We start from the raw sequence: 21,548 nt of genomic DNA on the forward strand, positions 1-21,548 counted from the left end.
TATTCGTACTGCTTTATTATTTACTTTATTGTTTAAGTTATAAAATATAGTAAAAATGCCAAATATTTATAAAATTTTAAAATATGCTATCAGAATTTCTTAACCAGCAAAGATAGGAAAAAATATAAGAAGTTTTATTGGGACTCCAGTAAACTCTTCATTCTTTACTATTTCTGTAGTAATAACTCTACTTGTCAACAAATTTTTAACCATCAGTTTTAAATTTGAGATGTATGTAGGGACAGAAACAGTAGGTCTGCAATCTTTATGTAATTTCTGTTACTTAGGGAGACCAAGGAGCAGTGGGGCCCCCAGGAGAACCAGGATACCTGGGTTTACCTGGAATTCAAGGAAAAAAGGTATGCATTGTTTAGGAGATGGAATTCACTTTTCATCAGATACTATCATGTAAGTTTTCCTTTTGTGAAAGTAGCATAGTAGGACTGCTTATACTTTCAGTGATAATCTGACCTGTGTTTGCTGCATGTATAATGTGTTCAACCCCGTGCTAATAGCTGTGGCGTCTTTCATGTCCCTGCATGAGTATTGTCTTCTAGAGGGGGACCTTTGATGAGGCATGCAGATCAGAAAGTAAAAATGTACTATTAAGTAATATCCTGTAAATTCAGATTGTTTTGCAGTCAATCCAGGTAAGTCAAGAATTTTTTAGGAAAAATATTCAACGTCAGGCACTCTTACCCAAATGTGAATATCACTTTTATCAAAACTGGGGCAAAAGTCTGAAAGGATAAAAATGACAACCAGAATGTTTGACCATGAAGTTCCTATCTATGAAACAATCATATTACATAGAAGTTCATTTAAAACTAATTTAAGGAGTTTAAATTTCAAATCACATATACTCATATAAAAAGTTTTGGCAAGATAAGACAGCAACACTGGATTCTCTCTCTCTCTATTTCTCTCTCTCATCAAGTAAAGGAACCCTGAGCTTTATTTGTCTAAATGTTATTATTTGTTTGTAGGTTTTAAGCAACAATTGACTGTCCATTTGTCAAAGAAGTCCATGCCACTGCAAATATATACATTTCAGGTTAAAAGTAAATACACTGGCTTTTATTCTGCAAAGGATACAAACATATCTCCATCATCATTCTCTTGCTGTTTCAGGTTCTCTACCATTTCATGTTTATATCCCTCATGTATTATCTACTTGGCCCCCCAATTATCATACCCAGTATGACCCTTGACCTTTCTGTTCTGAAGAGTAGTGGGCAGCACTTGCTGACACAAGGATGACCCTCAGAGCAGCAATTAGATGTTAGACCCATATGAATGTTAAGTAAATCTTAACTGTGAATATACATTTGGGTTTAGAGAATTTCCTTGTTCAGAAACTTGGCGTTTAAAAGAAAATCTGTATTTTGTTTGCTGTAAACAGAATACTCTCTCTGTTCAGATAGCGTGGTGAGGTAGACAAGAAGTTTGGAAACAAATGTCCAAGTTCAGCTGTGGGCAAGTGCTTACCTACCCTGATCTATAAGAACAAGGACGAGGACATTGAACTAGTTGGTCTCAAATGTCTCTTCTAGCTGAGAAATTTTAGGAAACATTATTATCCAATAGGAATTTTCTCTCAAGAGTTCATTTTTGAAGCAAATGTTTTCTAAAATATCATCTCAACATTATGTTTTACTTCACTATTTCCTATAAATTTGTAGCTACTGTTAGCTTAATGGAAGATTTACAGTTTGATTTCATAAAACAACATTTGTCAAAATAAGTCCTCTCTAGTTTGTTTGTTAAACCTCAGACTGTGATTGATATAGAAAAGTTTTCTTCTTCCGGGTAATATAGGAATTAGTAAGTTTTCTTTCAAATGTAAGAGCACAAGAAAGTGTTCATTTAGAACATCATTTTGACATATGTGGTTTTATTCTCTTCCCAAATATTTTGTCGGAGTCAACTTCTGTAGATAAGGCAGTTGTGGAATTTGCATGAGACCATGTATTTTTCTGGAAGGAAAAAAATGTTTATTTGAAAGAATGCAGAATATACTAGATTATGATACTAGATTAAACTGCCTTTTTGCAGGGGGACAAAGGAAATCAAGGTGAAAAAGGCATTCAGGTATGTTCCTGGCTTTTCCTTTTTTGCTTGGCAATAAAATCTGGGCTTTGTTCTTTTTCTTATATTGCTTTTCCAGCTCCATTCTGTTTCACCATCAATATCTAATTGTTGAATCTCAGCTTTCTCTTTCTGCTACTAAACTTCTCAGACCACATCAAATCTAACTTTAAGATTCTTCCCCACTTCACTGTTGTAGAAAACTTGGGAATCAAGTGATTCAACAAAATAAAGATAGAGATTTTATTTCATACTTCTAATATCTATTTATTTATATATTTACAGTGTATATGTTTCCAAAAATGACTTGAAAGGACTGATGGCACAAATAAATTTGATAAGAAAACTTATCACCAAATAGAAAACATATTCAAACTAGTAAATAGAAGGAGAATTATATCAGAAAATTATCAGGCTCAGGAAATCTAGGGCGATTTAGAAGGACATTTGGTTTTGGGTGTCTTAGCAACAAAGGCAAAGAGAAGAACTATGCTACGACTAGGGGAGACAAGGACAGTCCCACCTCAATCTAAGTAGCTGTTGAATGGGTTTTTTCATTTACTGAACACAGACTCTGAATAGGTTGCCACTAACTGAATCAATGAAATACTTATCTGGAATAAATGATATCTGTTGGTCTTTCAGTCTTTTAAGTTTTAGAAATATAAGCCTTTTCCAACCATAAATTATAAATCTAGTGTCCAGACAGCACTTTAACAATGTTTTTAAGATTACAAAGCTCAGTTATAGTGGCTGAGTTTTGCCATGTAGAAAATACTTTGAAAAATTTCACAGATAGAATTTTGAAAGATCTAGAATTTCTGGAGGCATGAAAGGAAATTTCAAATTGAAGTAACAATAGAGTCAAAATCTGCTCAGGTTACAGTGTCAACAGTTTTTCATACAGTTTTTTACGGAAGATGTTGAAGTATTACTATGATTCCTTGAAGTTAATTTTGAAATTAAGAGTGAAGTAAATTTTAAGTAAGGTCTGTGATCGCTAGACCTACATATTCCAACTTCCTTCTTGGTATTGCATTTGGATGTCTCATGTGCACCTCAACATGCCCAAAACAGAACTTGTCTTCTTTCCTCATAGACCATGTTCTTTTTCATGGTAATTGGCACCACCGCACAATCACCCAAAAGAAAAAATCTTGGAAGCTGTCCTAAAACTCAATCTCTTCCTCCCTCTTCACATCCAATATCACATCTAAATGGTTTTGGAACTTGGCCTCTTCTCTCTGTCCCCACTGTTCTAACAATTTCTTGTCATGGGTCCTAGATTACTGCCATGTCCTAACTGATCTCCTTGAGTCCAGTCTACTCCCTTCCTTCTACACTTTTACTGGCATGCGGTAGCTAAGCTACGCACTGAATCCTTCAATGGTGCCCCACACATTTCAAGATAACGTCCGTCCCATAAAGTGCCTCCTGATTTGACTGAATCTTCCTTAGTCTTATCTTTGCCACTCTGCTCACTCTTATCCACTCCTGCCCCACTGCTTTAGCCAAAAGGAATTCCTTGCCTTTGTCCGCTGTCTGCTCTTTCTGGTACATCCTCCTATCTTTTCTCCAGTTGGCTACCTCTTACTCATCCCTGAAGGCTGCACTGAAGGTTGAGTCATTTTCCCTACCTTCTCTGTCAGAGGCCCCTGCCTGTGTTCCAGTAGTATCCAGCCCAGACCTTTAATTGTACATTGTATACTTATCAGGCAGTATTTTCATCATTCTTGTTTTAGTTGCTCCTCTTTCCCACCATGTAGTAAGCAACTATAACGCAACAACGATGTCTTTGTTTCAGTCCCTGAGTGCCAGCAAATAGGGGCCTCTCAATAAATATTGGGAATTCACTTATGTAAATAAGTGCAACAGTGATTTGAAATTTTAGTCACTGTATCTTTAATTAATTATATTATCTAGGTGTATGTTTTTCTAGAAATTGCTAGTTATCTTGTTGGAGATAGGGATAAAGTAGTGCATCAGGGTCTAGCACACTGTCTTATATATGGAGGATATCCAAAAATATTAGAGGAAGATGTGCACGGATGTTAGCTCAGGGCCAGTCTTCCTCAAAAAAAACAAAACAAAAGAAACCAAAAAAATCCCAAAAATATTTATTGAGTGGACAAATATTATTTATATCGTTATTAATTTTTCTCTCCTTATTTGTCCTGATTTAAAGATCTCCATTCAAAATTTTTTCATAGCATATTTTTAATTTTTAAAAATTCCTTTAAATAGTTCTTGTACACACGTGTATAGTCAACACCGAACAAAATTATGTTATTGAAATTAATAAAATGTCCACAGCCATCGGATATTTCAATTATTTTTATGCTCTTAATGTGGATTCAGTAGCCCTAAAATTATTTACATAGTCCCCCAAAGTCAGTAGTTTCTTTCTTTATCCATTTTAACTATAAAATTAGCTTAACTTTCCTCTCACTTTTTTTCTCTGAGAGACTAACTTTTCATCTCTTACATCATTTTATATATTTGCATCACTGCTTTTGTGACATTTATTTTAGACTACAGGACAATACATTGTTTTGCATATGTGATTGCATATTATGTATACAAACTAATCAATAACGTTTATTAAATTTTAAAGGGTCAAAAAGGAGAAAATGGAAGACAAGGCATTCCAGGGCAACAGGTATATTTTTCTTGATAGAAAATGAAATAATGAATCACATAGCTGGACAATGCTGAGAGAGGGTTACTTGCAAATAAAAATGGGTGGGGAAAAGGCTGGATGTAATGTGCATGCTAAGTCTACAAGGATGAAAGTGCTAGGTGGAGGTAGTGATAATGGTTTGCTTTAAATGTTTTATATTATCGTTTTCCCATACTGATACTATTGTTGGCCATGAAACTTGCTTTTCAATGCTTTTTTCTTGCCAAGTAAATGACTGAAGGTTGAAAATTCCACTCATCTCTTGGAGCAGTTGTTTGCCAAAGGCAGCCATACGATGCAGCATCTTTATACCTCTTGTTTAGTCTGGATTGTCTTCTTGAAATGTGAGCAGATGAGGCCCTATGTAGTGGAGGAATGCACTGTTTTCCTCTAGTTTGTTCAGAGATATAAGTTATTGTGCCAGAGACTTATTAAAATGATATCTGGAGGGACGTGTTATGGAACAGATACATAATAAGATAGTTTTGCTTCTTCCATGATCAGACTTTCCTCGTGAAATAGGGTTTTGGTGGGATTGCCACGTGGCACGTGAGTTCAGTCAGAGCCAAATTGGACTAGAGAACGCATAGTCATTAGTATGCATACAGCATGTTTGCTGCTGCCCTGCCTATAGTCAAGCTCAGTTCCAACTTGGTCCGCACAGAAAGGGCAAACTGTACATACGAGTCCTCCCATGGGGCGCATGTCTTTCGAGCGTGGGCAGAGGAAAGATTAGTAATTACACCGATTCTGGAGATGGGATAAAACTGTGTAGTGACGTCTCCAAGGACAGGGGTCTGTGTGTCCCTCACTTGGAGGAATCTGAGAGACCATGGGGAGAGTGTTTGAAAGACCAAGATTGTCGGTAGGATGGAAGGTGAGTGCTACGTAGTAAGAAGTTGAGAATTTATAAGCTAATAATGAGAGCAGGAGTAATTGAGGAGAAGTGGACTGAGTTTGTGTACTGTTATGCTCAATCAAAATGTCTTTTTTAATTTTAGTGTTCCTCCACTTGACTCAAATCCACTCGTGACACAACCAACTCTGTCCCTGTGCCCCTCCCTGGCAACACAGACCAAACCCCGCAGTTTCCCGAAGTTAATCACATAATATCTATAAATGGCTGTGCTCATAGGAGGGCCTTCACCTCTTCATCCATTAACCTGCACAAACCAGGCCTTTCACCAAAAATTGTTAACTCCCAACTCTCTGAAAAGAAGGACATTCCTTTGGAATTTGAGCTCACAACTTAGCTAGCTCACTGGCTTGCTGATGACACTCTTTCTAAGATTCCCTTGTTTTTATTCTCACTTTTCAAGGGAAATAGTGAGTCTGCTCCCCTGGGTTCCCTGGAAAGCTTCTGCTCTAGATTTGTCAGAAGCTGCATCCCCCGCCCCCACCCTACCCCAGGGACTGAGCGTGTATTGAGAACCGAGGGGCCAGAACAGCTGTTGCTCTTGGGCAGCTGAATAGTCATCTCAAGCTCTTTCAGTAAACAAAGTCTTGGTTACCTGTCATCCTACCAAGAGCTGCACGTCTAGCTTTTTGGCTGAGTGTTGTGAGTGGAGTCCAAGTGAATGTTTCTCTCACGAAATGATCTTAGTGGATTCTCAGATGACAGCTGTTTCCAGTTTCAGCTCTAATTCAGTTCTAGTCCCGAGAACTTACTATTTTATCTCTCGTCTTTCACTGGCTCCAGTTGTAGGATTAGGTCTGGTAGGAAACATTCCTGCATTTCTTCAGAAACCTTGATGTTTAAAGAATGGGCTTACAGAGAGCGTTTTACTCACTAATAGATTTTTATATGAAAACTAATTAGCATTTTTCTGCTCGCATTTTAATTTGAGAGTCTACCTTTCTCTGTGCCTTACACTGATTTTACCTAACTTTGCTTCCTTTTTGTGTAATTTGGATATCTTTGTTTAAGGAACCTGGATATAAATCACAATAAATACTCAAACTTCATTGTGTGGAATGTTATACACTAAATTTCATATTGGATTGCAGAACACCAATTTTTAATTTTAAAGTTGATTAATGAAATCCTGCCTGTATATGTGAGACTTATACCCTTTTTCCTGAATTGATTTTAGAGCCTAAGTGTAGAATGAATTTCAAAAATGGAAAATTTTAATGCCTTTCCTGAAAGTTATCATCTCTAACGTATGTCATTGGAATGAATATGTGAAGGAGATGAGTGGGAAATATTTAATAGTGCCATCCAGATATATCCCATGATTTTAATGATGAGTGACCTTCATGTATGGGTTCCCCAGTGTTTGTATCACTGGGAAGAAATACTACATTGTACATCACACTGCTTCTCTAATCTCTGAATTATCAGTAGCGAGTGGTGTAGGCATAGGACAAATAGATTTTTCTTTCCTATCAATCACTTTTAATGGTATCTTTGCGTTAACTCATTTCTTATCAATAGTACTCAAAATTTAATTTTAAGATGATAAACTTGGGAAAATAGAATACTCATCTTAATCACAGAATAAAAGAATAAATATACCTTATCTTACCTGATTTTAGGCTTTTCATTAAAATACTAATATATGTTAACTTCAGAAGAGAATTTAAACAGAATTCAGATAGAATCCCATTCTAACCTATATATTTGACCTGCAGCATATGAAAATATTGATATCTAAGAATGAAACACTTATGTAAATTAACATTTTTATATTACCAGTAAGCATATTGTCTAGTCATTAGTCTCATTTAAAAAGGCAAAAAACTTCTCTTATATGTGTAATTCTGTCACTACTCTATCAATATTTTCCAAACTGAAAATTCAATAGATTGGTATGCAAGTTGTTTTCTTGAAATAATCTTGCTTCCTAAATGTGGTAAAAGGTGCATGCCGCATTTACTAGTCCTATAGCCTGCACATTTATTATAGTTTTTTTCTATTAATTTTCAAAGGGAATTCCAGGGCATCATGGTGCAAAAGGAGAGGTATGTTTCTGCATGAATTATGCTCCCTCTATTTAGCCCTTACTGCTTGAATTTTCAATACTGTACAAATCTAGCTACTGACATAGCAAACAGAAAATGTCTTTCATGTTCCTCACTAATTCCTAAATAATGCTTTGCAGAATATGTATATTCATGGAATTAGGTACAAAATGTTATGAATTTGCCAATATTATTGGTTTTTCTTCTAGATTAGGAGCTGTTTTCTCCGCATATCTTTCAGTGAAGAATACTGTGTTTCACTATTTGTCTGTCTCTAGAAAGTACTGTCATGTTCATTGTTGCATCTCTCGCACAGAATATATTGCCTACACAATATACTCAATAGGGAATATTTGTAGGGTTGAATGGATGGGTGGATCAATGGATAAATGACAGTTTAATATGATAAGAAGTTTCCCCCCGATCAACAACAGTATTTCCCAGCTATTTCCTATATAACTTATGTGTATTCATATGTATATCCTAAAGGACTTTCATGGTGCAATTATACCTTCTGGAATATTTAAATAGAACTTCTGAAGATTTCTTTTGGTTTTAGAGAGGTGACAAGGGAGAACCTGGTGTCAGAGGTGCCATTGGACCAAAAGGAGAATCTGGGCTGGATGGCCTGATGGGGCCTGCGGGTCCCCAGGGGCAACCTGGGGAAACGGGTCCTCAGGGCCCTCCAGGATTGGATGGGAAGCCTGTACGTATTCAGCTTCTTTCATAGTTTTCAGATTTTCTTTGCTTTTTTCTTCAAATGTACATGTTATAACCCCTAATAATTTGATGCAGGGGAGAGAATTTTCAGAACAGTTTATTCGACAAGTTTGCACTGATGTATTAAGAGGTAAGTCTCAAAACACAGAGATTTTACCAAATTTTTTCAAATTACAAAAGTAATACAAATTCTTGGTAGAAATTACAAAAGATGTAAGTTAAGATAGAAGAAAATAAAGGACATTTGTAAACTCCTGTCTTTTTGTTCTAGATGAGTAATTTTTTTAAAAATGAAATATTATACATGCCCTTTCCTAATCTTTTTAATAAAGCACTTTATCATTATTTCACCATTAATTAAATTTTCATTTCTGACATAATTCTGATAATTTCATCCATAAATATGGATGTCTATAATTTACCAGTTTCTTTTTGGGGAGCACTTCCACTTTTTCCCCCCTATTTTAAGCAATTACTACCATAAAATTATTGCACAGAGCAATGAATATTTCCATAGTTAAATTCCTAGAAGTGAAATTATTGGCCAAGAGATATGCATATGTACATTTAAAAAATATATTAAAGATATTATTAATACCCATTCGCCATTTAAACATAAGGGTGGGGTTTCTTTGTTTTTAAGCCCAGCTACCAGTCTTACTTCAGAGTGGAAGAATTCAAAACTGTGATCATTGCCAGTCCCAGCATGGCTCCCCCGGCATTCCTGGGCCACCTGGTCCCATAGGCCCAGAAGGTCCCCGAGGATTTCCCGGTTTGCCAGGAAGAGATGGTGTTCCTGGATTAGTGGGTGCTCCTGGAAGCCCAGGTGCTAGAGGATTAAAAGGTACTTAGTTTGTGTGCATAAGCAAATGAACAACAAAAAGGGTATTTTTTGTATTCGCACCCTAAACTGACTTAATAAGCAAAAGTTCATCTTTGTTTTCATAATGACAAAAAATTTTTGTATCCTCAAGTCCTTAAATAATTTTTCAATTGAATTAAACAGCAATTATTCTATTTTCTTTTTTTTTTTTTGAGGAAGATTAGCTCTGAGCTAACATTCACTGCCAATCCTTCTCTCTCTCTCTTTTATTCCGCTGAGGAAGATTGACCCTGAAATAACATCTGTGCCCATCTCCCTCTATTTTATATGTGGGATGCCTGCCTCAGCACAGCTTAATAAGCGGTACATACGTCTACACCTGGGATCCGAACCAGTGAGCCCCAGGGCTGCTGAAGCAGAGCGTGCGAACTTAACCACTGCACCACTGGGCTGGCCCCACAATTATTCTGTTTTCTTGAAACAATATTCTGAAATAGAGAAAGGTCAAAGTTATGAAGCGTGTAAAGTTACAAATTAGAAAATGTCAATAATGCATTTAGAAATCTTGCTTGAATCTAATAAGTTCTTTAAATAGAAAATTACACACACCGGTTCCTTTATTTTGACTTTGGTAACTTCTGCTACCTTATTGAAATTTTTTTTATATATTATAGGAAAAATTATGTTTTGAAGCTGAACTTCTTCATAGCCCACAACTTACTTCTCTTTGCCTTTGAATGTTTATGTGAAATGTTGGTTGATAATTCTTCTCTTTTTATTTAATATTATATGAAGAATGTAAATGTTTCATCAAGTAATAAAAGAAAAACTATGATTAACAGAAAGGGCTAATAATTCCAAACAGTTTTCCTTTTTAAAATATTTAATCCCCATTAAATCTTTCTACACCACTGATAATTTTAGATATTTTTGCTTCAAAAATTCTGTTTCCTGTCAGTAATAATAAATAGGTGTCAAAAAATGTATTTTTCTTCCAATACGTGTATTAACATCTTTGAAAGAAACAGTCTAGGAGGAAGTGATTTTGTGGAAAAAGTAAGCTTACTCCCATCTTTGACACTCTGCAGGCCTACCAGGAAGAAATGGGGCAAAGGGGAGCCAAGGGTTTGGGTACCCTGGAGAACAAGGTCCTCCTGGTCCCCCAGGTAAGAACTGGTCTATGCTCAGAAGTGATGTTGCACATTTTGCTTTAAGAAAATCGGCATAAATCTATGTCAAAAAATTTGAAACCAAGACATTTGCTGCTGCTTTTGAGTGATTCACATTTGACACATTGAGCTCTAACTACTAGAATTTTTTGGCTATATTATATGTATGAGTCATTCGGGATTCTCTCTTGCTTACCATTTAGACTTCTTAGAATACCACCCCTTAGAATAGTTCTTGAGTGGTGTTGGTCACCCCTGCTTATCTAGTGGATATCATTGTTTATGCTTTTCAGGGAAGCAGAATAATGCTGTATTGTCCTCTGAAGTCAGCCTCTGCCTGCTGTGTTATTTAACTTTGCCATGCCTCAGTTTCCTCATTTATCAAATGGCAATGAGATGTTATCTGCATCATGACATTTTTGGAAGATTACATAAGTTAATACATGTAGTGCTTTCAGAACAGTGCATGACAATCATGGTTACGTTTTCAATAAATGTGTCCTATTACGATTGTTTTAGATGCTATCACCTCATGAGGCTTTTGGGTGGATCAAGTGATTTCACGCTGTTTACGTAAAACACTTAGAACAACACCTACGCCTATGGTTCTAGTTGAGTGCTAGATAAATGTTTGTTAGTAGTAGTAATGGGAAGTATTAATAGTAGGAAGTGCCCCAAGCCCCTCTCCTCCATCTCAAACCTGAGGATTTGGTATTTTGACTTTGAGTCATCAACTTTAAAAGGGCAATATCCTCAGTTAACTCTCCTTGCTTTGAGCATGCTAATTGAACTAACTGGGTTCTGGTTCACAAAGTAGTGCTATAAGACCTTTGTGTATTGGTCACTATTGTACTATGGTAAGGACAATGTATTTAGACGTGGATGCTAAAAAATATGTATAATGGATATGGTCATTTTTACTACAAACATGGCACAAAAGTGACTTCATTAGAGTTTTAGCTTACTGATGTATCACCTGCTAATTTATAATAATATTGACAATAGATCTGCTGAAAGGAAGAAATGTTTGGACAACCCACAAATTGAAATATTAGAATGTTAGCTCTATGTCTTAATCAGCAGCGTGGTTGCTGTATTAATATAGCTTAGCCTAATTTTGCAAAAATTACTGATTACTTTTGGATAGTTCTTTTCAAAATGGAAGGTATATAGAATAATCAAGAGACTACCTCCTCTTTTCATATTAGTACAGACATGTAAAATTTTCAAGAGTTTTTTTTTTTCAGTTTAAATTTCTTACAGAATCAACTATATCACCTTCAAAAACCAAACTCCTCTGTTCATATCTTGTTAATGTCCCATCTTAGGTCCAGAGGGCCCCCCTGGAATAAGCAAAGAAGGTCCTCCAGGAGACCCGGGTTTCCCAGGCAAAGATGGAGATCATGGAAAACCTGGAATCCAAGGGCAACCAGGCCCCCCTGGCATCTGTGATCCATCACTATGTTTTAGTGTAATTGTCGGAAGAGATCCATTTAGAAAAGGACCAAACTATTAGCGTCTGATGCCTCATTCAGCAACCTAGGCATGGTGCTTTTCTTTTGTGGTCTTTTGCATCTCAGGAAGATGATAACAGTAATCCCTTGAAAAGAAACTAAAGTACCTCGGTGTTTTTATTCTTATTTTTTCCTTAAGGAAAAATATATAAAAGGTCACATGTACTGATTTTAAAGGCTCCTCAGTAATTCAGAGCCTGTAGATTAGTAGCATTAACTAAATCTCAAGGGTTCTTGTAAGTCCATTTGTTTTAATCAAAGTTGAACATAAAAAAACCCCCATTGCCTGTTAGCTAGTCAATTTCAGTCACTGTGAAATATTTCACATTCAGCCTCCATGCAGCAGAGTATTTGAGTTCAATTTCATGTCTGTGTGAATTTCGTGTTTCATAGCTCATAGCTCATGCTTCTACATTACCCAAAACATGGATCTGGTCATTGAAAATAAGATCAGGGCTGGTATTCAGCTGGGGCAGACTGTTTGCCATATCAGTCATTTACTGCAGTATCTGTGCTTTTTGGATAGGGGCAATGGACTGCTGGTTGTTCAATGTTCTGAACATCACCTCTGAATGAGATTAATGGGTTTCTTATTACATTTGCAAATTCTCAAATTTGATTAATAATGATGCTAAGAAAGAGTATTGATTACACTGGGAGTGGTCAAAATTATGTAACATTGAAAATATTTTAGAAAAAAAGTTTCAGTGCACCTGGTCAATATGTTCAAAGGAAATGCAAGTTCAGAAGTACTAAAAAGACTTTATTCTTCATACTTGCTTAGTAATTGGAATGTTTGTTGCATGCCTTCACTTTCCGTTTCATTTATTATATGTATATGTTCATATAAGTTAACTTTCATTGTAGCAAAGCTAATGGGAATAAATGCTCTAGTTGAAAGGAAAGGTAACTCCACAGATCCTAACGTGTCTTGACATTTTTAGCAGACTTTAAAATATTATGAACAGTTTCTTGGTACTGTACTTAATGCTTTTGTAAGGAACATAATTTGAGATATTTCATCTTTATCATGCTCTCAATTTTGTTAAATGCTTGTTATTCCAAGTACAATAAAGTTTTGTACAGGTCTGATTGCAGTGTCTTTTTTTATACTTAATTTTAAGAGATTGTTGCATATATTATCCATATCAGGGGCTCATTTATTCAATGGATATAATTTATTAAATTACTTACCCTATTCTTAAATACCTGGTTCATCTGAACTAAGAATTGAGAAATTCAGTTGGTGTGCTACTCACCTAAACAGGTGTGGCACCTGGTTCCGGGCCCAGGGATGGTTGTTAATCAGTGTTTAGCTTTATTGACATGCCATTCTACCACTTTGATGAGGACCTTGGAGGAGACTGAAGTCCATGACACTTCGTGGCTGAATTAGCAGAAGGCCTAGTTTGATGTTCTATCTTTAGCAAAGCCCCAGGTGTCTGCTTAGGCCTGAGAATACTGCCCCTGCTAATTATGGCATTTGCTATTCAGAGCTGGTAAAGGAGCAGAATAGGGTAGGTGGCATCATTTCTTCATTCATTCAATCAGCACTGACCACATGGCCATTAAGCATCAGGTACTTTGCCAGGGATACAGTGACAACATAGTTACAGAGTGTGGCCTGAGGGAACTCGTGTTTATTGATGCACAGGTAAGTAAACATGTCATTCTGTTACTTCCATTTTAAGAAAGGAGAAAGTGCTATAGAAATGTATAGAATGATGCTGTGGACTGAATTGTATCCCTCCCAAGTTCATGTGTTGAAGCTCTAACCCCATTTGCCCATATTTGGAGACAGGGCTTTTAGGAGGTAATTAAGGTTAAATGAGGTCATAAGGGTGGGGTCCTAACCTGATGGGATTGGTGGCCTTATAAGAAGAGGACAATCTCTCTCTCCCTCTCCATGTGAGCACACAGTGATAAGGGAACTGTCTGCAAGCCAGGAAGAGAGCTCACCCTGGTGGACTTCAGCCTCTAGAACTGCGAGACAATAAATTTCTGTTCTTTGGGCCACCCAGTCTAGGATATTTTGTTATAGCAGGTCGAGCTGACAGAACAGATGAGTGTGGGGTTCCCTAAAGTAAAGATCATCAACCGAGATTTAAGAGGCTACGAAGCATTAGCATAACCAAGTCATGTCAAGATAATGAAAACGAGCAAAGCCTGGGGGATGAGAAAAAGCATGGAAAATTCTGAGAACAACAAACCTGTGGAATATAAACCATATTTATTTTCAGTATCACTGCTTTTAAAATTGGCATCTCAAGATGAAATATTTCTGTAATTTATCATGGTATGTGTTATGTCCTCATATATTTTTACTTTGGACAAATTTGAGACTAACCCGTAATACACTGATTTTTAAGAATGAACAGGTGAGTGATTTTGTTCTGCAAGCAAATTTTGCACCATAGTGATGCATCAGCACCACGTGACATGCAAGGCCTTTGGTGGAGTCACGAGAGTACAGCCTCTGCAGTGAGATTGCCTGGCTTCAGATCCCCACTTTCCTTTTCTAGCTGTGAGTCTTCAGAAAATTCATTGACCTCTTTGTGCCTACATTTCTTCATACTTTAAATGGGGAATATTAATAGTATTTACCTAACAGTGTTATGAGGATTAAATGAGATGAAACAAAAAAAATTAATCAGTGGAATATACCAGAGTCACACAGAAAATATGGGATTAACAAATTTTGAGGTGAAACATTTAAAAAACTTATTTAAAACATTATATATCTGTATAACTAATACTGATAAACTTAATCTGATTCATTGCCATTCAGAATGAAACTCTCAGTCTTAAGGAAAAAAATAATTCTCAGTAAAGGCTATCTTTGCTATATTTCAATCATCTGATCATCTTAAATTTTGATCATCTTCTAAAATGTAAAGTAGGAACAATTTAAGGGAAAAAAACCTAACAAATCCTTGGGATTTATAGTCTTGGGGTATTTTATCTGAATTTTACTGACTGCATTTTATTAATTATATTTTATCCCTGGTTCTTAGAACTTTACCAGATAATTATTTAATTTCCATCATGAAGAAATTTTCTCTTGGGATCGAGCTGCAAATCATGTTTTGATCCCCAGTAGGGGGCAGCAAAATACATAGACACACACACACACACACAGAAGCTTTGATAACCTTTTTTCTCATTACATTAATCATATAAACTATCACTATATGTACTTAGCCTGAATATTTTCTCAGTTTTGTAAGTTAGACTTATATCCTTAAAACTGAACTATTCCAAAGAAGAAGAAAAAAATATATATAGTTTTCATAAGTTGAACACCTAAACCACAGTTAATGAGGGTGTTTCTATTTTGATGTCTTGCCTATCTGCTTTACCATTCTATGGTTCACTTTGTTTAATTGAAGCGCTCTGGCTAGGAGCTTTGATTAGTTCTTCAGATTAATAACTTTATTGTCTAAGGAGAGGTTCGAAGCTCCTCCTGGTCTCCTCAGTTACAGATCTGGCCCGTTGGTATTTAGCTGTGTTGTGCCTGAGGGAGGCAGAAAGCTGTCCTTAGCATTATCTAGAGAGGCCAGCGAACAGTCACACCACACGTCCTATAATGGGACAGTAGATCGTGTAAAATGTCAACACAAGAGATTACCTGGCTAAAGCACTGAGCTGTGGGGCACGCTGGGAGCACAGTGGGGAACTCAGACTGAGTGTGTCTGTACTTTTAAGGGAAAAGACCAGAAATAAAACCATACGTTGGATAAATTGAGCTGCAAAGGTTTGTCTGGAATGTTTTAACAAAACTTTATCTTAAAATGTACATAGAAAAATTTAATTTTGCCCCAAATAGAACATTTGAAATAAGGAACATTACTCTTCCTGCTCACTAAGTTATTTCTGGGTTCTGCCTTCTCCAAAGTAGGTTTCACAGAGGAGTTTTGAATAAATAGATTTCAAAAGCCTCATATTGACATCTTAGGTGAAAATGACAACTTGAAACAGCTGACTGGAGTATCATTCTGGAGAATGGAGAACTGAGAAACAGTCACAGTGCTTTTCCATCACGTGCCCAGTGTAGTTGCCATTGCAAAATAATCTTAAAAAATCAGATTTGAAAAGTGTCTACGGCTCCTATAGAGTGAAATTCGAAATGAAATTTTGAAGTAATTTTGAAATAAATATTTTCACAACAAAAAAGGTAAAGAGAGTCATGTAACACGTGACCTTGGGTGAATCTGATAATTTCTCTGAATTTTTCTCATCTTTAAACCAAAGGGTTTAAGTTCCCGTGTTTTTCAACCCTGGCTGTACATTAGAATCACCGAGGGAGCTTCAAAAACACTCCGCTCTATCAGGGGTTCTGGTGTACCTGGCTTGCCTTCAGGCAGAGGAAACAGCTGTACAAAGGCCTTGAGCCAGAGAACACAGCTCAGTGGAAGTGAAAGTCATTCTATATTTTTAGGTTTTAGAAAGATGGTGATAGAGGGTGGATAAAGATAAGGGACAGAGATTTGGAGTGAGAAGAGGGAGGAAGATGGAAGGAGGAAGTATACAAGAACCCTAGAGGATTTTAAGGTGGAAATAGCATGAAGAGATTTGCACTGCAAATAAATCACTTTGGCTACAGTGAGCATGGAGGAAACCAGACAAGACTGGAAGTGGAGAAGCTAAGAAGTGTCATTACAGTGGCGCTGAAGATGAAAGTGAAGCTAAAAGAGGATAAAATAGAGGCAGAAGGGATAGGAAAATAAAAGACCAGCAATTTATTCTACTAAAATCATGGATAGCTTCCAGAACGTACCCCCAGCATCCTCAGGGGCTCTAGAGAGGTGAGGGCTTACTGGTAATGTGTGAGATAAGGTACGAACCAAACTTTTTAAGCCTCCACTTGGTTGTTGCCCACAACATGAGCTTGTTCGCAGGGCTCAGGGCTGCATCTTCCAGGGGCCGCTCTTGAAAATGTTGGCAGGGTCAGCGTGAGAACCTGGCCTGGAATGTGAATGGAAAGGTATTTATTTCAGGTTTCGGCTGGGGCAAAGCATGCCGGCCTGTTTTCTGACGCTAGCTCTGATAGTGACCATAAGTCTCCACTCTCGTCTTATTCACATCAGCTTTTACTGATAACTGTGACATGTATCTGTTTTTCTTTCTCTCTGATGCCTGTTGACTTTCAATGGACATGTAGCTATTTCTCTAGCAAACATAGGCTTATTTAGCATCAGCAAAGAATTGCAACTTCAGTTCTACAACCACGGGGAGCCACGTACAAGACCCTCAGCAGCCAGGGAGGAGAAACTATTTTGTAGAGGGGCAAAAGAAGGTGGCAGGGCTATTGTACACGAGTACGTCGGAGGAATTGAGACGGCTACGTGTGGTGGCTTTTCATTGGCTGAGCTTCTTGCCCGTCAAGAAGAGGAAGTCTTTCTTCTTCCATTGCGCTCCGCCGTCAATGTAGTGGGTGGGAGCTTCCGGTTTTAGCCTCGGAGCTTAAATTTAATGAGTTTTCTGTTTATTAATTTCCCCATGACTAAGGATTCAAAAGAATATTATTTTATTTGTGCTGTGATCCTTTAGGAACATCTGATGGTATAAATGCAGTGGCATTTGTCACCTGCTCAGGTGTAAGAACGTGATGGGTAAGTGTTAATTTTATGACGTGGACCCTAAGGTAAAGCAGGCTATGTTTGATGAGGAGTTAAAAGTCGATGAAATGGGTGTCGTCTTATTTGGAAATGCTCTATAAATCAAATCAGCTGAATAGATCGAAGGATACACTCTGGTCTCCCCAGATCATTTGCAGTCCGCCTAAATTCTAGGAAGAACATCTTCCAGAGGAAAAAGCCCTTAAACCAGAAATGGTAAATAAAAGTCTTGAGAGCCAAATCCCGGCAATTGTGGATGAGTGCCTGGAGGGATGCAGAATCCAATTTAGATGTGATTTCCCTTGCCTTAGACTGAAGTGGCGCGATTAAGGGGGTTGGAGAATAAACAGCAAGCGAGGATTTGTGCATGTGGGATGGATTTAGAGAGAAATAATTTGAAACTGTGTTTTTTCCATCTGTGACTTCTCCTAGGGATTTTCCAGCAACAAACTTGATTCTGTAAACTTTAATAATAGCTTTATTCATCTTGGAATTAATTGTATGGGGTATGTAACTTTTACGCATTTTACATATTAAAGAAACTCAGGTGCTGGGGCTGGCCACGTGGCCGAGTGGTTAAGTTCCCACGCTCTGCTGGAGGTGGCCCAGTGTTTCTCAGGTCGAAGCCTGGGTGCAGACATGGCACTGCTCATCAAACCATGCTGAGGCAGCGTCCCACATGCCACAACTAGAAGGACCCACAAGGAAGAATACACAACTGTGTACCTGGGGGAGGGGGGGGGGGCTTTGGGGAGAAAAAGGAAAAAATAAAATCTTTAAAGAAACTCAGGTGCGGATTTTTCAGGGTTACCTAGGAATTAGGGAAACAGCAAGGGTTCAAACATAAATCCTTCTGTCTCCAGAGACCAGGCCACGTTCCATCACATTGTCCTCTCCTGTGAGAACTAAAAACTAAGTCGATTGTTAGAAATCTTTTATTCCCCGTTTAACTGATTTCCCCTATTTCTCCTTCTGATGGATTTTGTGATAACAGAAATCCTTAAAATTAAGTTTTGAACTTTCCTTAAAAATTATTAAAAAGGAGGAGCTTGGGCAACAGTGTCTTAACTCATGTCATTCGTTTGTGGTGTTAAAAGGTAAACTGAGGCATAGTAAAAAAATTTTAAGAGTTTACTTGAGCAAGAAATAGCTTCTAATCCTGCAGGTGCCAAGCCAGGAGCGTTTAGGAGCGCTCCTGGGACCGGAGCGGGAGAGACTTTTATAGAGAAGAGGTGGAAGGGCAGCCAGGAAAGTATTCGATTGGCTACAGCTTAAGCAATTGCCTTACTGGGCAGGTTTAGTTGGCTGTTTGTGATTGGTTGTCCTTGGGTTTCGATTTCTTAACCTTGAGACGTTACAGGCGTAGGTTTTGGTTTGCTCATCTAACTACCAAGGCCTTAAAGCCACTTCAGGCTTTAAGGGGCCTCCTTATTTAATTAATTTAGCGGTGGTTACCCTGCAAGGCTCATAGTGGAAACTTCTTTCTCTGGCAATGTACAATAAGACATATATTTCCAGATCCAGAGATTAAGAACTGTGTTTAATAACTCGGTCTAAATGACAAGTGAGGAAGTGATAGAAATTAAGAAAATCAGGAGTATTAGATGTAATTTCAGAAGTACTGTTAGGAACGTATTTCCTCTTCTCAATTTTTATTGAATTTCTGTACTGGACAGAATTCACTAGACAATTGAGCCTTGAGGATTGCTCGGCGCTTTGGAAAGAAAAGGATTGTTTGGTCCTTTCATAGCTGAGGGCAAAAGGGAAAGGGGGAAGCTCGCTCGGGACTCAGTAGAAAGAGCACATCCTCAAAGGTGACTTGGGTGAGGCTGCGCTGTAGTCAGAAAATACACTTCAAATGGTATTCAGAAAGGAACGAGTGAGAACAGAGTGGGAGTGACTGGCTGGGATGGCAAGGCCCTGGAGAATAGGTTTTATTCATAGCAGTGGACTCGCGTGTATTCAAATGATGGCCCTCCTTATGACCATATAAGTGAAAGGACTGAAAAATGGTTAATATTCTCATGTTTTGCTTCTATAGTTATCGGTTCAGGAGAATAATGGGTCGTGGCTGAGTGGCTAAGTTCCCGGGCTCCACTTCGGTGGCTCAGGGTTTTGCTGGTTCAGATCCTGGGCATGGACATGGCATCGCTTGTCAGCCCACGTTCAAGCAGCGTCCCACATGCCACAACTAGAAGGACCCACAACTAAAATATACAACTGTGTACTGGAGGGATTGGAGGAGAAACAGCAGGAAAAATAAAAAGGAAGATTGGCAACAGTTGTTAGCTCAGGTGCCAATCTTAAAAAAAAAAAAATGGGGGGACTAGAGAAGGGTAAGGAGCAGAGTATAATGTTGGAGGACTGCTTCCGTTACAGATCTTGTGAGTTAACTTACCATTTTTAGATGCAAAATGTTAATGCTAATTAGCATTTTGTTTATGCACTTGAGTAATGTAGAAGAGAAACAAAGTCTGTGGTTAAAGATGGTGTTTGTTGTGGATAAAAGGAAAGAATGTTAAGAATCAATCAGACACTTTCTGAATTATTTTCTTAAAAATATCAGAAACATCTAAGATTCTTTATTTCTAATCTATCTGCCCAGGGATCCCTTTGATAATAATATATTTAACTCCACTTGAGAAAACTTACTTTTCCTTTTCAGCTTCTCTAAATTGAAGCATCAGCAGTTATTCTGGCTTTCATTTAACTGACAAAGGCTCCTTCGTGCATGTCAAGAAATGGGAAGTGGTGAAATTTTTTTAAGCCTTCGTAGGAATAAGTGGCATCCATATAGGAAAAATGGGGAAAAAAAGACAATTGAGTCTGATCGTGCTATGCCACATCAACCATGATTCCACTGTTCATTTTAAGGCAAACTAGTAAACATTTTAGAGGCATTAGCTCACCTGAGAAATGATCAGTGCCACCGTTAACTTGGAGGAGAAGAAGATGAATGCTGTTGTCTGTCCCCATGCAATGTTAGTGGCCCCCGGCTGGTTTTAAAGTCCTAGCAGCCAAAAGGAGAAGAAACAGGGACCTGTTGAGTTCTTGAGTTCTGTCAAAGAGGACAGTCACAGTAGGAAGCCAGAAGCGAGCCATTAACAATAGCAGCTGCAATTGAGTCAGTGACTTCAAAAATGTCCCTCCTTTGGTATTCACAGCTCCCTTAGGAGTCGGTAATATTATTTTCATTTTGTACATGAAAACACTGTACTTCGTATGATTAGACAGTGATGAATCCGAGATTCAAACCCAGATCTGCCAGGCTCCAAAGTTCTTATTTTCAGTCTTAATATAACTAAAATGTGCTTTCTTTATAGTCCATGTTGTAATACAATGTCTAGTCGGTGATTGGAGCCCATCTAATCATTCTGCCGATGTGCTCATCTGGCAGAAGTTTTCACTGCCTACAATTTATCTAGTTCATTTGGAAGACATCACACTGCATTTTTTCTGTCCTTTGGAATGTCATTTGCAGGTTTTGTGCAGAGACACTATCTCAGGTCAATGTTGAGACCTCTCTCAAGCGTTCCATTAACAACCTAAGCATTCCCCATGGTGGCATTTTAATTTTTAACCCTGTTTTTCAGTTGTTCTTTGTCACTCTCCCTCATGAATCTGTGAACTTGTTAAGGGCAAGCTTCATGCAGTATTTGAAAATGTTTTCAAGTACAGCTCTTGCCAAGGCTTGATTTGAAATTCTTTGAACGCTATTTGTTAGTATAAATATCATATAAGGGTGGGGGAGTTATGGTGGTGCCTGTAAGCCTAGGATGTTGGTGAGTTGAGTAAAATTCTAGTAGAGTACCTGGAACACAGTAGGTACTCAATAACTATTAGCTATCATCATTACAACTTTCTGATCATTGGCTTCTTCTATTAAACTTCCCCCAGTGATGAGAACCCCACAGGGAACAAGGAAGTGTTTTAATGGCAGGTTTTAGACAGAACTGCCACCATTTCCTAGCT

General features: G+C 37.7%; 1 protein-coding gene and 1 long non-coding RNA gene across 3 annotated transcripts in view; both read left to right on the forward strand.

The window, feature by feature from the left end:
• COL21A1 (collagen type XXI alpha 1 chain) overlaps positions 1-13,054 on the forward strand; it is a 174,029-nt gene extending 160,975 nt beyond the window's left edge. Inside the window, exons 22-30 of one of the 2 annotated variants that reach the window (XM_070514690.1) lie at positions 288-359; positions 2,056-2,091; positions 4,703-4,747; positions 7,700-7,732; positions 8,292-8,438; positions 8,528-8,582; positions 9,096-9,296; positions 10,364-10,441; positions 11,773-13,054. In XM_070514690.1, the coding sequence (XP_070370791.1) occupies positions 288-359; positions 2,056-2,091; positions 4,703-4,747; positions 7,700-7,732; positions 8,292-8,438; positions 8,528-8,582; positions 9,096-9,296; positions 10,364-10,441; positions 11,773-11,960 (855 nt within the window). In that variant the 3' untranslated portion in view covers positions 11,961-13,054. The remainder of the gene's footprint in view (positions 1-287; positions 360-2,055; positions 2,092-4,702; positions 4,748-7,699; positions 7,733-8,291; positions 8,439-8,527; positions 8,583-9,095; positions 9,297-10,363; positions 10,442-11,772) is intronic. The other variant, XM_070514689.1, reaches the window with a different exon arrangement.
• A 4,380-nt stretch (positions 13,055-17,434) lies between these two features.
• The window catches only part of LOC139045812 (uncharacterized), a 38,034-nt gene continuing 33,920 nt past the window's right edge, over positions 17,435-21,548 (forward strand). Inside the window, exon 1 of the long non-coding RNA XR_011504924.1 lies at positions 17,435-17,570. This is a non-coding gene — a long non-coding RNA (uncharacterized lncRNA). The remainder of the gene's footprint in view (positions 17,571-21,548) is intronic.

The sequence above is a fragment of the Equus asinus genome, chromosome 8, assembly GCF_041296235.1.
Source record: "Equus asinus isolate D_3611 breed Donkey chromosome 8, EquAss-T2T_v2, whole genome shotgun sequence".
NCBI lineage: Eukaryota > Metazoa > Chordata > Mammalia > Perissodactyla > Equidae > Equus > Equus asinus.